The sequence below is a fragment of the Oncorhynchus clarkii genome, chromosome 12 (genome assembly GCF_045791955.1).
Source record: "Oncorhynchus clarkii lewisi isolate Uvic-CL-2024 chromosome 12, UVic_Ocla_1.0, whole genome shotgun sequence".
In the NCBI taxonomy this organism is placed as follows: domain Eukaryota; kingdom Metazoa; phylum Chordata; class Actinopteri; order Salmoniformes; family Salmonidae; genus Oncorhynchus; species Oncorhynchus clarkii.
In genome coordinates, this window is record NC_092158.1 from 80,534,543 (window position 1) to 80,549,884 (window position 15,342).

Genomic DNA, 15,342 nt, shown 5'->3' on the forward strand with positions numbered 1-15,342 from the left:
CATCCTGTGTCTCGTAGAAGGACGGTCTCTAATGACACTTCACTTTAAAGCGTTTCAAGAACAGCAGGTAAGGATCCACAGATGTACTTTATTCACATGTAGATATTGATATTTCTATATGAGGAGGATCAGACTCATAACTAAGACTTCTGAACAGGTGGAAACATCCTCAAAGGTTTTAGCGCTGGGGAAATAGGCCACCGCAGAAAGAAGGATTTTAAGGAAATATACTTTAAAAGTCTCCTGAAATTCTCTGAAAAACGTCAGTGGGTGCTCTACTTTCCAATTGCAGCAAAACATATTGTCAATCCCAATATATGAACTAGTCTTTCAAAATGAAAGAAAGAAAATACCCAACATCAAACAAACACATACAGTACACATACATTGAGTACACCAACCACAGCAACACACACAGACTGTACTGTATAATCTAATGTTAATAATGCAGTGTTCACGTGGCATCTTGGCAGTGTTCAGCAACAGTAACTAGGGGTTGTGTGAGACCGAGGAGGGGCCTGGGCCTCTGTGTGTGATGCTGATATCACTCCGGGGCCAGACCTGGTGTGTCTGTCTGTGTGAGAGGCAGGCACAGTGAGTACCGTACTGTACACTGCCTGCCACACCTTGCTGTCACAGTGTGTACGGCAACACAATACAACACAACACACCTTGTAATGAACAAGTGGTCCACACTGTTCCTCTGTCCTTAGAGCAAAGTACTGCAGTCAAGTCAATGCCACAACAAGCAGCACCGGAACAGACAGCAGGAACGACATGGAGAAAAGCTACACGACAGGGTGGCTATTATCTTCATTACCTACCTACCTACCTGTGTGTGTGTGTGTGTGTGTGTGTGTGTGTGTGCGTGTGTAAAATGGTACCGGAAGAAATTGCAGCAGTTTTACGGGCGCCCAACCAATTGGGCTATTATGTGTTTTTTTTCACGTTATTTGTAACTTATTTTGGACAAAATGTTTCTGCCACCGTATTTGACGGAAAAAAGAGCTTCTGGATATCTGGACAGCGATCACTCACCTCGGATTAGACTAAGATTTCTTCTTCAATAAGCAGGACGCACAGGACATACTCCGGACACCCGACAAGGCCAACAACCTAGTTATTGGCAAGAAGAAGAGACGCAGGTACAGAGGACACAGAGCGGGGTGCCTCGTAAGGATCCGCAGAAGGCGAGTGGGAAAGATGCCGTTACGGTCAATATTACTAGCCAACGTGCAATCAATGGACAATAAATTAGACGAGGTACGATCATGAATATCTTACCAACGGGACATCAAAAACTGTAATATCTTATGTTTCACAGAATTGTGGCTGAATGACGACATGGATATTCAGGTAACGGGATATACGCTGCACCGGCTAGATAGAACAGCACACTGTGCATATTCGTAAACAACAGCTGGTGCACGAAATCTAAGGAAGTCTCTAGATTTTGCTTGATGTAGACATCGCTTGATGTAGAGAATCTTATGATAAACTGCAGACCACACTATTTGCCAAGAGAGTTTTAATCTATATTTTTAGTGGCTGCTTATTTACCACCACAGATGGATGCTGGCACTAAGACCGCACTCAGTCAGGTGTATAAGCAAACAGGAAACAGTTCACCCAGAGGTGGTGCTCTTAGTGGCCGGAGACTTTAATGCAGGGAAACTTAAATCAGTTCTACCTAATTTCTATCAATATGTTAAATGTACAACCAGAGGGAAAAAAATATAGATCACCTGTACTCCACACACAGAGACGCGTACAAAGCTCTCCCTCGCCCTCCATACGGTAAATCTGACCACAATTCTATCCTCCTGGTTAGAGCTGCCACTTTCAAGGTGCGGGACTCTAACCCGGAAGCTTATAAGAATTCCTGCTATGCCCTCTGACGAACCATCAAACAGGCAAAGCGTCAATACAGGGCTAAGATTGAATCGTACTACACCGGCTCTGACGCTCGTCTTATGTGGCAGGGCTTTACAGACTACAAAGGGAAGCAGAGCCGCGAGCTGCCCAGTGACACAAGCCTACCACAAGCCTACCAGATGAGCTAAATCACTTCTATGCTCGCTTCGAGGCAAGCAACACTAAGGCATGCATGAGAGCATCAGCTGCTCCGGACGACTGTGTGATCACGCTCTCCGTAGCCGACATGAGTAAGACCTATAAACAGACGGCCTGACGGATTACCATGACGTGTGCTCCGGGCATGTGCTGACCAAGTTCGTAATACCAACATGTTTCAAACAGACCACCATAGTCCCAGTGCCCAAGAAAACTAAGGTAACCTGCCTAAATGAATACAGACCTGTAGCAGTTACATCCATAGCCATGAAGTGCTTTGAAAGGCTGGTAATAGCTCACATCAACACCATCATCCCAGAAACCCTAGACCCACTCCAATTTGCATACCACCCACACAGACCCACAGATGATGCAATCTCTATTGCACGCCCCACTGCCCTTTCCCACCTGGACAAAAGGGACACCTACTTGAGAATACTATTCAATGACTACAGCTCAGCATTCAACACCATAGTACCCTCAAAGCTCATCACTAAGCTAAGGATCCTGGGACTAAACACCTCCCTCTGCAACTGGATCCTGGACTTCCTAATGGGCCGCCCCCAGGTGGTGAGGGTAGGTAGCAACACATCTGGCACGCTGATCCTCAACACTGGAGCCCCTCAGGAGTGTGTGCTCAGTCCCCTCCTGTACTCCCTGTTCACCCATGTCTGCGTGGCCAGGCATGACTCCAACACCATCATTAAGTTTGCAGACAACACAACAGTGGTAGGCCTGATCACCGACAATGACAAGACAGCCTATAGGGAGGAGGTCAGAGACCTGGCCGGGTGATGCCAGAATAACAACCTATCCCTCAACGTAACCAAGACAAAGGCGATGATTGTGGACTACAGGAAAAGGAGGTGCGAGTACGCCCCCATTCTCATTGACGGGGCTGTAGTGGAGCAGGTTGAGAGCTTCAAGTTCCTTGGTGTCCACATCACCAACAAACTAGAATGGTCCAAACACACCAAGACAGTCGTGAAGAGGGCACGACAAAGCCTATTCCCCCTCAGGAAACTAAAAAGATTTGGCATGGGTCCTCAGATCCTCAAAAGGTTCTACAACAGCAACATTGAGAGCACTGGTTGCATCACTGCCTAGTATGGCAACTGCTCGGCCTCCGACCGCGAGGCACTACAGAGGGTAGTGCGTACGGCCCAGTACATCACTGGAACTAAGCTGCTTGCCATCCAGGACCTCTACACCAGGTGTCAGAGGAAGGCCCTAAAACTTGTCAAAGACCCAGCCACCCCAGTCAAAGACTGTTCTCTCTACTACCGCATGGCAGGCGGTATCGGAGCGCCAAGTCTAGGACCAAAAGGCTTCTCAACATGTTTTACCCTTAAGCCATAAGACTCCTGAACAGGCAATCAAATGGCTACCCGGACTATTTGCATTGTGTGCCCCCCCAACCCCTCTTTTACGCTGCTGTTACTCTCTGTTTATCATATATGCATAGTCACTTGAACTATACATTCATGCACATACTACCTCAATTAGGACTATCTGCATTGTGTCCCTGTCACGCCCTGATCCTGTTTATGTCTCTATTTTGGGTTTGGTCAGGGTGTGAGTTGGGGTGGGTATTCTATACTCTATTCTTTGTATTTCTATGTTTTGGCCGGGTAGGGTTCTCAATAAGGGACAGCTGTCTATTGTTGTCTCTGATTGAGAACCATACTTAGGTAGCCCATTTTTCCACCTGTCCTGGTGGGAAGTTGACTTTGTTTAGGGCACATAGCCTTTAGCTTCACGGTTTGTTTTTGTAGTGTTTATTGTTTTGTTCGGCCTCTTTTTTCCAAATAAAAATATAAATGTACGCTCACAACGCTGCACCTTGGTCCAGTTCTTTCAACAGCCGTGACAGTCCCGGCACCCGCCACCTGCCAACCCCCCTTTTATGCTGCTGCTACTCTCTGTTTATCACATATGCATAGTCACTTTAACCATACCTACATGTACATACTACCTCAATCAGCCCGACTAACCGGTGCCTGTATATAGCCTCGCTACTGTTATAGCCTCGCTACTGTATATAGCCTCGCTACTGTTATAGCCTCGCTACTGTATATAGCCTCGTTACTGTATATAGCCTTGCTACTGTATATAGCCTTGCTACTGTATATAGCCTCGCTACTGTATATAGCCTAGCTACTGTATATAGCCTTGCTACTGTATATAGCCTCGCTACTGTATATAGCCTTGCTACTGTATATAGCCTTGCTACTGTATATAGCCTCGCTACTGTATATAGCCTTGCTACTGTTATAGCCTCGCTACTGTATATAGCCTTGCTACTGTATAGAGCCAAACTACTGTATATAGCCTCGCTACTGTATATAGCCTTACTACTGTATATAGCCTCGCTACTGTATATAGCCTTGCTACTGTATATAGCCTTGCTACTGTATATAGCCTTGCTATTGTATTTAGCCTTGCTACTGTATATAGCCTCGCTACTGTATATAGCCTCGCTACTGTATATAGCCTTGCTACTGTATATAGCCTCGCTACTGTGTATAGCCTCGCTACTGTATATAGCCTTGCTACTGTATATAGCCTCGCTACTGTATATAGCCTCGCTACTGTTATAGCCTCGCTACTGTATATAGCCTCGCTACTGTTATAGCCTCGCTACTGTTATAGCCTCGCTACTGTATATAGCCTCGCTACTGTATATAGCCTCGTTACTGTATATAGCCTTGCTACTGTATATAGCCTTGCTACTGTATATAGCCTCGCTACTGTATATAGCCTAGCTACTGTATATAGCCTTGCTACTGTATATAGCCTCGCTACTGTATATAGCCTTGCTACTGTATATAGCCTTGCTACTGTATATAGCCTCGCTACTGTATATAGCCTTGCTACTGTTATAGCCTCGCTACTGTATATAGCCTTGCTACTGTATAGAGCCAAACTACTGTATATAGCCTCGCTACTGTATATAGCCTTACTACTGTATATAGCCTCGCTACTGTATATAGCCTTGCTACTGTATATAGCCTTGCTACTGTATATAGCCTTGCTATTGTATTTAGCCTTGCTACTGTATTTAGCCTTGCTACTGTATATAGCCTCGCTACTGTATATAGCCTCGCTACTGTATATAGCCTCGCTACTGTATATAGCCTTGCTACTGTATATAGCCTCGCTACTGTATATAGCCTCGCTACTGTATATAGCCTCGCTACTGTTATAGCCTCGCTACTGTATATAGCCTTGCTACTGTATATAGCCTCGCTACTGTTATAGCCTTGCTACTGTATATAGCCTTGCTACTGTATATAGCCTTGCTACTGTTATAGCCTCGCTACTGTATATAGCCTCGCTACTGTATATAGCCTCGCTACTGTTATAGCCTCGCTACTGTATATAGCCTCGCTACTGTATATAGCCTCGCTACTGTATATAGCCTTGCTACTGTATATAGCCTCGCTACTGTATATAGCCTCGCTACTGTATATAGCCTCGCTACTGTTATAGCCTCGCTACTGTATATAGCCTTGCTACTGTATATAGCCTCGCTACTGTTATAGCCTTGCTACTGTATATAGCCTTGCTACTGTATATAGCCTTGCTACTGTTATAGCCTCGCTACTGTATATAGCCTTGCTACTGTATATAGCCTCGCTACTGTATATAGCCTTGCTACTGTATATAGCCTTGCTACTGTATATAGCCTCGCTACTGTATATAGCCTCGCTACTGTATATAGCCTCGCTACTGTATATAGCCTTGCTACTGTATATAGCCTTGCTACTGTATATAGCCTCGCTACTGTATATAGCCTCACTACTGTATATAGCCTTGCTACTGTATATAGCCTTGCTACTGTATATAGCCTCGCTACTGTATATAGCCTTGCTACTGTATATAGCCTCGCTACTGTATATAGCCTAGCTACTGTATATAGCCTTGCTACTGTATATAGCCTTGCTACTGTATATAGCCTCGCTACTGTATATAGCCTTGCTACTGTATATAGCCTCGCTACTGTATATAGCCTAGCTACTGTATATAGCCTTGCTACTGTATATAGCCTTGCTACTGTATATAGCCTCGCTACTGTATATAGCCTTGCTACTGTTATAGCCTCGCTACTGTATATAGCCTTGCTACTGTTATTCTTCACTCTCTTTTTTGCTGTTGTTTTATTTCTTTACTTATCTATTGTTCACCCTTTGTTTTACTTTAAAACTGCACTGTTGGTTAGAGCCTGTAAGTAAGCATTTCACTGTAACAGGTACACCTGTTGTATTCGGCCAACGTGACAAATACACTTAGATTTGAGTGTGTGAGTCAGTGAGAAGGAGAGCAAGCCTTCCAAATGTTCTCTAGTTTTGTAAATGCAACAATACTACAATTGTAAAATAAGTATTCTTAGTGAAATTCTGAAACTGTGTAGATTTCGAAAGATAAATACTGACCTGTTAAGAGATATTTGAAAGTCTGAAGTGTCAGTATTATTGTCAGTGGTGGACCCTGAGTGGACCCTGAGAAACTGTTGTGTTGTCCCCTTCTCCCCATCGGCCAAGAACAATAGACACCTTTGCAGTGCATTAAACCCCTTTTAAAAGGGAAGTGAAAGCCACCTCTCTGACAGGTAGGCTGTTTGATGTCTTTGTCACTTCCTCATCCTTCAAAGGCTTCAGCTCAGCACACGCCACCATGCTCTGAATCATTTACTGTGCTCTCTCTCTCTCTCTCTCTCTCTCTCTCTGTGTGTGTGTGTGTGTGTGTGTGTGTGTGTGTGTGTGTGTGTGTGTGTGTAGGTGTGTTTGTGTTGGTTTATATTGTAGTGTTTGTGTTTTGTGTCTGTGAGTGCTTTCAGTTGACTTTTTGGACATATTTTGATATTCCTATCAGCAAAGTTGCAGGAAACGTATTTCTATACTGTAAACTTTTTTTTTCTACAACATCCCTTTTTATGTACCCTAATTTCTTGTTGTAACTTTTACATACCATGCTGACTTCTTGTGGTGACCACATAGGACCACACCCATACAGACTATAGGATGCCAATTGGACACATGGTGTAGCAAACTGTTGGAAACACACACTTGGAGAGAAAATGATCTCCAGCATTGTGTTTGCCCTGGAGCCACAATATTTGGTTCATAGTCCTCTCATGAGGATGGCTCTGGAATCCCTCACTTCCACAGTTTTGGATTCCTGCCATTTTGGTAACAGAGCCGACTCATATACAGTCATGGTTCTTAACTGACAGAAGCATGATAGATCTATCCAATTGTAAAGATACATGATAACGTTGAAAATGAACAGAAAATCAATTAACTTATAACATATAACAAGTTACCCATCCTGAGTTTGTCAACATTTCTTTTCCCTGTGTGACATTACTGAAAGCCTGTATGCCAACTGACATCAGCCGATTTATATCCAAGTCTAAACCAACATGAAATGTCCTTTTGACAGATCGAGTAAATACTTATCATTCATTCTTAACCCAAGTATCAACTTGTATTCTCAAGCCCTTAATTATAATCTTGTAATTTTCATTTAGGCTGTCTGCATGAAACTACATTTCATGAATTATTTAGCTGGTTATGCTCTTTTCCCAAAGGAAACTAGACTCTCTCTCTATAAGAACCTGAAAGGCAGAGAAAAAGAAGAACCACATATGCCTTCACCTCTGTATCTAGGGCCAGAGAGGAATGTAGAAGACTTTGTTGACGTCTTCACTTGTACTCACATGGGGCTTTCTTAGCTTCAGCTCAGAGGAACCAAAGCCTTTCAAAAGAATGAAATACAACAAATGGCTTAGATGTGGTGGGGATTCCTTGACTTAAAACTTACTGTGCAGGACTTTCATATCGTGGAGCATATAACAACTTCAGATAACAAGATGTCAACAGTAGGGGCATCAAACCCAGCCACAAGAGACTGCAGGCAGAGATTCATCCACCTGAATTCTCCGCTGCCACACGGAGCCACGTGAGGTGCTCAGTACAAAATGGAGGTAAGTGTGAGAAGTAAGTGTGATGTGAGGGGCCAGAGCTGCTCTTACCAGTCTCGTGAAGAGGGGAACTCCTAAATGCCAGAGGTGCTCGTTGAGCAGTCCGCTGTACACCACGTTCCCGAAGACAGCAATACTTCCTGATTTACACAACGTGTTTCCTACAGGGACAGAAACAGAGAGGAGAGAAAACACAGAGTCATTCAAATGGACTACACTACACTCCAGCAATGTACTAGGCTTTATTAGCAGGATTGGAAAATTAAATCATAGGAAATCATTGCACAGCCACAGGAATTGAAATAAAAGAAAGAAATAAGAAATATAATAGAGAGCACCACATTGATTGTTATGAATATTGATTTCAGAGGTTTATGATGAACAGGGAAATGTAGCTGCTGTGAAATCGATAGCACAAGTACATGTGTTCCAACTGCATATGATAGAACCTCCAGCTAGCCTAATGAGATGCTTACAGTGATAACATCAGTGTGTAACGATCAGAGGTGTGCTGAAGGTGTGCTGAAGTCTGTACAAAGCCACCCATGACTGTGCCTCATACAGTATGTTATATACAGCTCTGGTTAGTCCTTGTTCCATCAACACCGGAAGTCAAACCCCTTGACCCTCGAACTCCCGTTCCCTCCATCCTCCACCCCCCTTAGTCACATTACCACCCCCATTAGCACACTCTCCATGTGAGGACAGTCAGACCACAACATTGGCAACCCTGTATGAGACATGTAAGCCCGGCCCTCAGCCCTCCGCCTCCTGCCCTGGCCACAGTGACACGGCCGCTGTGTATGAAGAGCTTCTGCCTGGAGAGGAGAGAACTACTCTTAAGTTAGGCCCCTGCAGCAGCTGAGGAGCCAGCCCACACACTAACACTAAGGTCCCCACAACATATGATTTACACACACACTACTACACGTCCCCAAGTATGATGAATGCAGGTCTCCATTGTAATTTCTGCACAAAGGAATGCTGCAAAGGGGAGGTGGGGGAAACTGGAAGCAGTGCTGACAAGCAACACATGCATTATTTAAAAACCAAAGTAAAAAATGCCCATTAAAGTGTCAGTGGTGCTCTCGGCGGCTGGCAGTGGAGGTGGCTAGGGCGCGGTGTGTGTATTACTGTTATTAATGGGCCAGGCGTGGGGGGCATTGCTACGCTGTGATTGCTTTGCTGTTGCCATCCAGGGTTCACACAATTTTTTTCACCCATTCCTTTTCAAGAGCGTGTGTGCAAGTGTGTGTCTGTGAGTGAGTGAGTGAGTGAGTGAGTGAGTGAGTGAGAGAGAGGGAGAGGGAGAGAGAGAGAGAGATACACTGCAGGCCGGGAGCAGCGTCAATGAGCTCCTACTGCTAATTAAGAGAGGGGCCTTCCCCAGCGAGTAGCAGCACAAGTGCTTCTATCATCCTCTGATACAGTGTCATGTTCTTCCTAAATACAGTGGGCTGGGGATGGGGTGGACATATTGGAAATAAGTACATAGCACTTCACTATGCAGCATGAGATAAAGGGTTACTGTTACTGACAGTAGCCCTTATTACTAGAGTCAACCTTTAACAGCCTCAGTCTCCAACACATGTTCCAGTCAACCTTTAACTGCCTCAGTCTCTAACACATGTTCCAGTCATACCTTTAACTGCCTCAGTCTCCAACACGTTACAGTCATACCTTTAACTGCCTCAGTCTCCAACACATGTTACAGTCAACCTTTAGCTGTCTCAGTATCCAACACATGTTACAGTCAAACCTTTTAACTGCCCCAGTCTCCAACACGAATACAGTCAACCTTTAACTGCCTCAGTCTCCAACACATGTTACAGTCAACCTTTAACTGCCTTAGTCTCCAACACGAATACAGTCAACCTTTAACTGCCTCAGTCTCCAACACATGTTACAGTCAACCTTTAACTGCCTCAGTCTCCAACACATGTTACAGTCAAACATTTTAACTGCCTCAGTCTCCAACACGAATACAGTCAACCTTTAACTGCCTCAGTCTCCAACACATGTTACAGTCAACCTTTAACTGCCTCAGTCTCCAACACATGTTCCAGTCATACCTTTAACTACCTCAGTCTCCAACACATGTTGCAGTCAACCTTTAACTGCCTCAGTCTCCAACACATGTTACAGTCATACCTTTAACTCCCTCATTCTCCAACACATGTTCCAGTCATACCTTTAACTGCCTCAGTATCCAACACGTTACAGTCATACCTTTAACTGCCCCAGTCTCCAACACATGTTCCAGTCATACCTTTAACTGCCTCAGTCTCCAACACATGTTACAGTCAACCTTTAACTGCCTCAGTCTCCAACACATGTTCCAGTCATACCTTTAACTGCCTCAGTCTCCAACACATGTTACAGTCAACCTTTAACTCCCTCATTCTCCAACACATGTTCCAGTCATACCTTTAACTGCCTCAGTATCCAACACGTTACAGTCATACCTTTAACTGCCTCAGTCTCCAACACATGTTCCAGTCATACCTTTAACTGCCTCAGTCTCCAACACATGTTACAGTCAACCTTTAACTGCCTCAGTCTCCAACACATGTTCCAGTCATACCTTTAACTTCCTCAGTCTCCAACACATGTTACAGTCAACCTTTAACTGCCTCAGTCTCCAACACATGTTCCAGTCATACCTTTAACTGCCTCAGTCTCCAACACATGTTACAGTCAAACCTTTTAACTGCCTCAGTCTCCAACACGAATACAGTCAACCTTTAACTGCCTCAGTCTCCAACACATGTTACAGTCAACCTTTAACTGCCTTAGTCTCCAACACGAATACAGTCAACCTTTAACTGCCTCAGTCTCCAACACATGTTACAGTCAACCTTTAACTCCCTGTCTCCAACACATGTTCCAGTCATACCTTTAACTGCCTCAGTATCCAACACGTTACAGTCATACCTTTAACTGCCTCAGTCTCCAACACGTTACAGTCATATCTTTAACTGCCTCAGTCTCCAACACGTTACAGTCATACCTTGACTGCCTCAGTCTCCAACACATGTTCCAGTCATACCTTTAACTGCCTCAGTCTCCAACACATGTTCCAGTCATACCTTTAACTGCCTCAGTCTCCAACACATGTTACAGTCAACCTTTAGCTGCCTCAGTCTCCAACACATGTTACAGTCAAACCTTTTAACTGCCCCAGTCTCCAACACGAATACAGTCAACCTTTAACTGCCTCAGTCTCCAACACATGTTACAGTCAACCTTTAACTGCCTTAGTCTCCAACACGAATATAGTCAACCTTTAACTGCCTCAGTCTCCAACACATGTTCCAGTCATACCTTTAACTGCCTCAGTCTCCAACACATGTTACAGTCATACCTTTAACTGCCTCAGTCTCCAACACGTTACAGTCATACCTTTAACTGCCTCAGTCTACAACACATGTTACAGTCATACCTTTAACTGCCTCAGTCTCCAACACATGTTCCAGTCATACCTTTAACTGCCTCAGTCTCCAACACATGTTACAGTCAACCTTTAACTGCCTCAGTCTCCAACACATGTTCCAGTCATACCTTTAACTGCCTCAGTCTCCAACACATGTTACAGTCATACCTTTAACTGCCTCAGTCTCCAACACATGTTCCATTCATACCTTTAACTGCCTCAGTCTACAACACATGTTCCAGTCATACCTTTAACTGCCTCAGTCTCCAACACATGTTACAGTCATTCCTTTAACTGCCTCAGTCTCCAACACGTTACAGTCAACCTTTAACTGCCTCAGTCTCCAACACATGTTACAGTCATACCTTTAACTGCCTCAGTCTCCAACACATGTTACAGTCAACCTTTAACTGCCTCAGTCTCCAACACATGTTCCAGTCATACCTTTAACTGCCTCAGTCTCCAACACATGTTCCAGTCATACCTTTAACTGCCTCAGTCACCAACACATGTTCCATTCATACCTTTAACTGCCTCAGTCTCCAACACATGTTCCAGTCATACCTTTAACTGCCTCAGTCTCCAACACATGTTCCAGTCATACCTTTGGAGTACAGAAAGATGATGTAATACATCTCTGAGAAGAAAGAAGACGACATTGTGGTCCTGTGAGTCAAGCTCCTCAGTTCTGACACCACTTCACTACAGAGGAATTTAAAGCGTAGGGAAAATCAAGCAATCAAGCAATCAATACAGTATCCCTCTAGCTACAGATTCATAAACAGAGGAAGGCTCGAGGCAGTTCATGTCACATTCTTCTCTGTAACTGCCTCTGAAATGCAGCCAGAAAGCAAGGTGCTAAAAAAAACATTTGATTTCAACTCATAGTTCCACTATTTAAAAAGAGCACGTGGAGCATTTCTTCCATTTAATAACATGTGTTCATTCTTTAATCTGGTGACATGTGGTCATTGGTCCGTCTGTGTTAAAGAGTTGATATTCTGTGTTTGGTGGTCCTCTCAGCAGTTGTGTGCTTCTATCTTATCTGCAGACTCAACATTATCGAGGCCAACCTCTGATTAATTATTAATTGTGTGATTAAAAAGTAGAGAAGGAGGTGTGGGGGGTGGGGGGGGGGGGGGGTAGGAGAGAGGCAGGCAGGGAGGGGTTGGGTTGGGTAGCAGCCTGTATCCTTTCTACATCATTGGTGTCGATCTCCACAATGTTATTATCCAGACCTTCACATGACATTTTTCATCGCTATCTTTATATATGTTTCTGTTACATATCAGAACAGGGCATTTGACAGGAAGCTTCTAACAGAGCGTAATGGTCAAATCACAAGGCACATGTGATGGTGATTTGATGGAGATGGGGTGGTGGGTGTTGTTTTATTAAGTGAGTGATGCCGTCTCTTCGACTGAGTGTGCCTGGCGTGATCCTCCTCTGGATCAGTATGTGACTCCCCCTTTCATCTCAGAGTCACACACACAGAAAGACATCATGAGGGATTTGGAGCCCAACACTTCCCTGTCAGACTACAGCCAGCATCAGCCATGTGTAGCTTACTTTACCAAATGAGGACCTAAAAAAAAATCCCCGAAAAATGTGTACCTCTCACTACAAACCATAAGCAGTACATGCAGTGTAGTGGTAGTCATTTGTAGCACAATATAAAGCATTGAATGAAGTAAAAAAAATAATAATATGATGATGATGATGATATATATATCTGACAATTATTGTCAAAAGTGTTTGCAATAATTTAGGTGTTGGATGAGATTTGTTTTATGAACCAAATGTGCAGTATTTATCTGCTTATGAGTGTGTGTGTGTGTGTGTGTGTGTGTGTGTGTGTGTGTGTGTGTGTGTGTGTGTGTGTGTGTGTGTCCTTCCCTGGCCACTGCTCTCACATGTGCTCCCCTGACAATGCAGATGAAGGTGGGGAGCTGGAGCACAGAGCTCCAGAGCGATGCAGCTCGGAGATCCTTGTTTTTAGCGACAAGGCACATTGCTGCAATGCAATAAGGGCAAACAACACTTTTAATAATTCAGGGCATGATACCATGAGGGGGGATGGGTGGGGCAGAGATGCCTTAGAGTAGCGCAGAATGGCTCATTTAGCCCCTGCCACGCATTATTAAAGTTGTATCGAACCCCCTCCTGAGTCCTTCCTCAAGTCTTATCCCCCTTCCTCATTCCAAAAGCCTGCGAGGTAACCAATAAGAGCTAGCAACATTTATAAACAACAAAGTACCCTGCACCTTGGAGGAGGTAAACAATGGTGTTCCTCTTAATCTCCTTTTCCCGTGCTCTCCGTGAGTCCTCAGGTCCAGAATTTGTCATTGCTTTATCCTGTTTGCACTGTAGTCCACAGAGCCTTCTCATTCCAGATTATGTCCTTCCTGAGCTATGCCCATGGATGCAGAAAAATGTGGGGAATGAACCTTGGATGGAATCCGTTGGAGTAATAAAACAGTCCTCCCGTGTTAATGACGTATGATGGCATTGCTCTGGACATGTTCAAAGAATGATAATAGTACTTAATAAGAAAGAAGATTTCTGCTCCAAAGTGCTTTCCCTGTTTACATTAAAATAGGTTGACGCTGAGATAAGATAGGCTTGTCTACACAATTGCTCCAAAATAATACAGTTGGATTCAGATCAAAAGCAATGCATTGGAGAATTTTAAACAAAATATGTTTTCCTTTTTTCATGTCAATCACATAAAATAAGTATTACAAAATGCAAATTGCTACCATGTAATTACTAATTAAATGCCAGAGAACAATGCACAGGCTATAAAATAATCAGATAGTGACAGGTGCAGTATACACTGCTGCAGGGTCCTCTTATATCATAACAAATGTTTCCTGAGAGTGCAACATATGAGAGCCGCCACATATGCAAAATGCAGCTAACCAGGGAGAAAAGAAAAACCTGCCGATGAAAGTCAGAGGAGTTATGGTAGACATAGAGTTTGATGATAGACTTGTAAATCAGTGCAGCTGGAATAGCCAGCCAGCCAGTCAGCCAGTCAGTCAGCCAGTGTGACTCTTTCTATCTCTTTCTCTCTTTCTGCCTGCCATTTTAGCTGCTCAACACAGAGGTCCCATTTTCTTCAAATATACAGTGCCTTGCGAAAGTATTCGGCCCCCTTGAACTTTGTGACCTTTTGCCACATTTCAGGCTTCAAACATAAATATATAAAACTGTATTTTTTTGTGAAGAATCAACAACAAGTGGGACACAATCATGAAGTGGAACGACATTTATTGGATATTTCAAACTTTTTTAACAAATCAAAAACTGAAAAATTGGGCGTGCAAAATTATTCAGCCCCCTTAAGTTAATACTTTGTAGCGCCACCTTTTGCTGCGATTACAGCTGTAAGTCGCTTGGGGTATGTCTCTATCAGTTTTGCACATCGAGAGACTGACATTTTTTCCCATTCCTCCTTGCAAAACAGCTCGAGCTCAGTGAGGTTGGATGGAGAGCATTTGAGAACAGCAGTTTTCAGTTCTTTCCACAGATTCTCGATTGGATTCAGGTCTGGACTTTGACTTGGCCATTCTAACACCTGGATATGTTTATTTTTGAACCATTCCATTGTAGATTTTGCTTTATGTTTTGGATCATTGTCTTGTTGGAAGACAAATCTCCGTCCCAGTCTCAGGTCTTTTGCAGACTCCATCAGGTTTTCTTCCAGAATGGTCCTGTATTTGGCTCCATCCATCTTCCCATCAATTTTAACCATCTTCCCTGTCCCTGCTGAAGAAAAGCAGGCCCAAACCATGATGCTGCCACCACCATGTTTGACAGTGGGGATGGTGTGTTCAGCTGTGTTGCT

General features: G+C 43.8%; 1 protein-coding gene across 2 annotated transcripts in view; it reads right to left on the reverse strand.

Annotated features, from left to right (window-relative positions):
* LOC139421440 (RNA binding protein fox-1 homolog 3-like) overlaps positions 1 to 15,342 on the reverse strand; it is a 407,216-nt gene that overhangs the window by 134,650 nt on the left and 257,224 nt on the right. For both annotated transcript variants that reach the window (XM_071172349.1, XM_071172350.1), the window contains one exon: positions 8,111 to 8,220. In XM_071172349.1, coding sequence (XP_071028450.1) covers positions 8,111 to 8,220 — 110 coding nt within the window. The remainder of the gene's footprint in view (positions 1 to 8,110; positions 8,221 to 15,342) is intronic.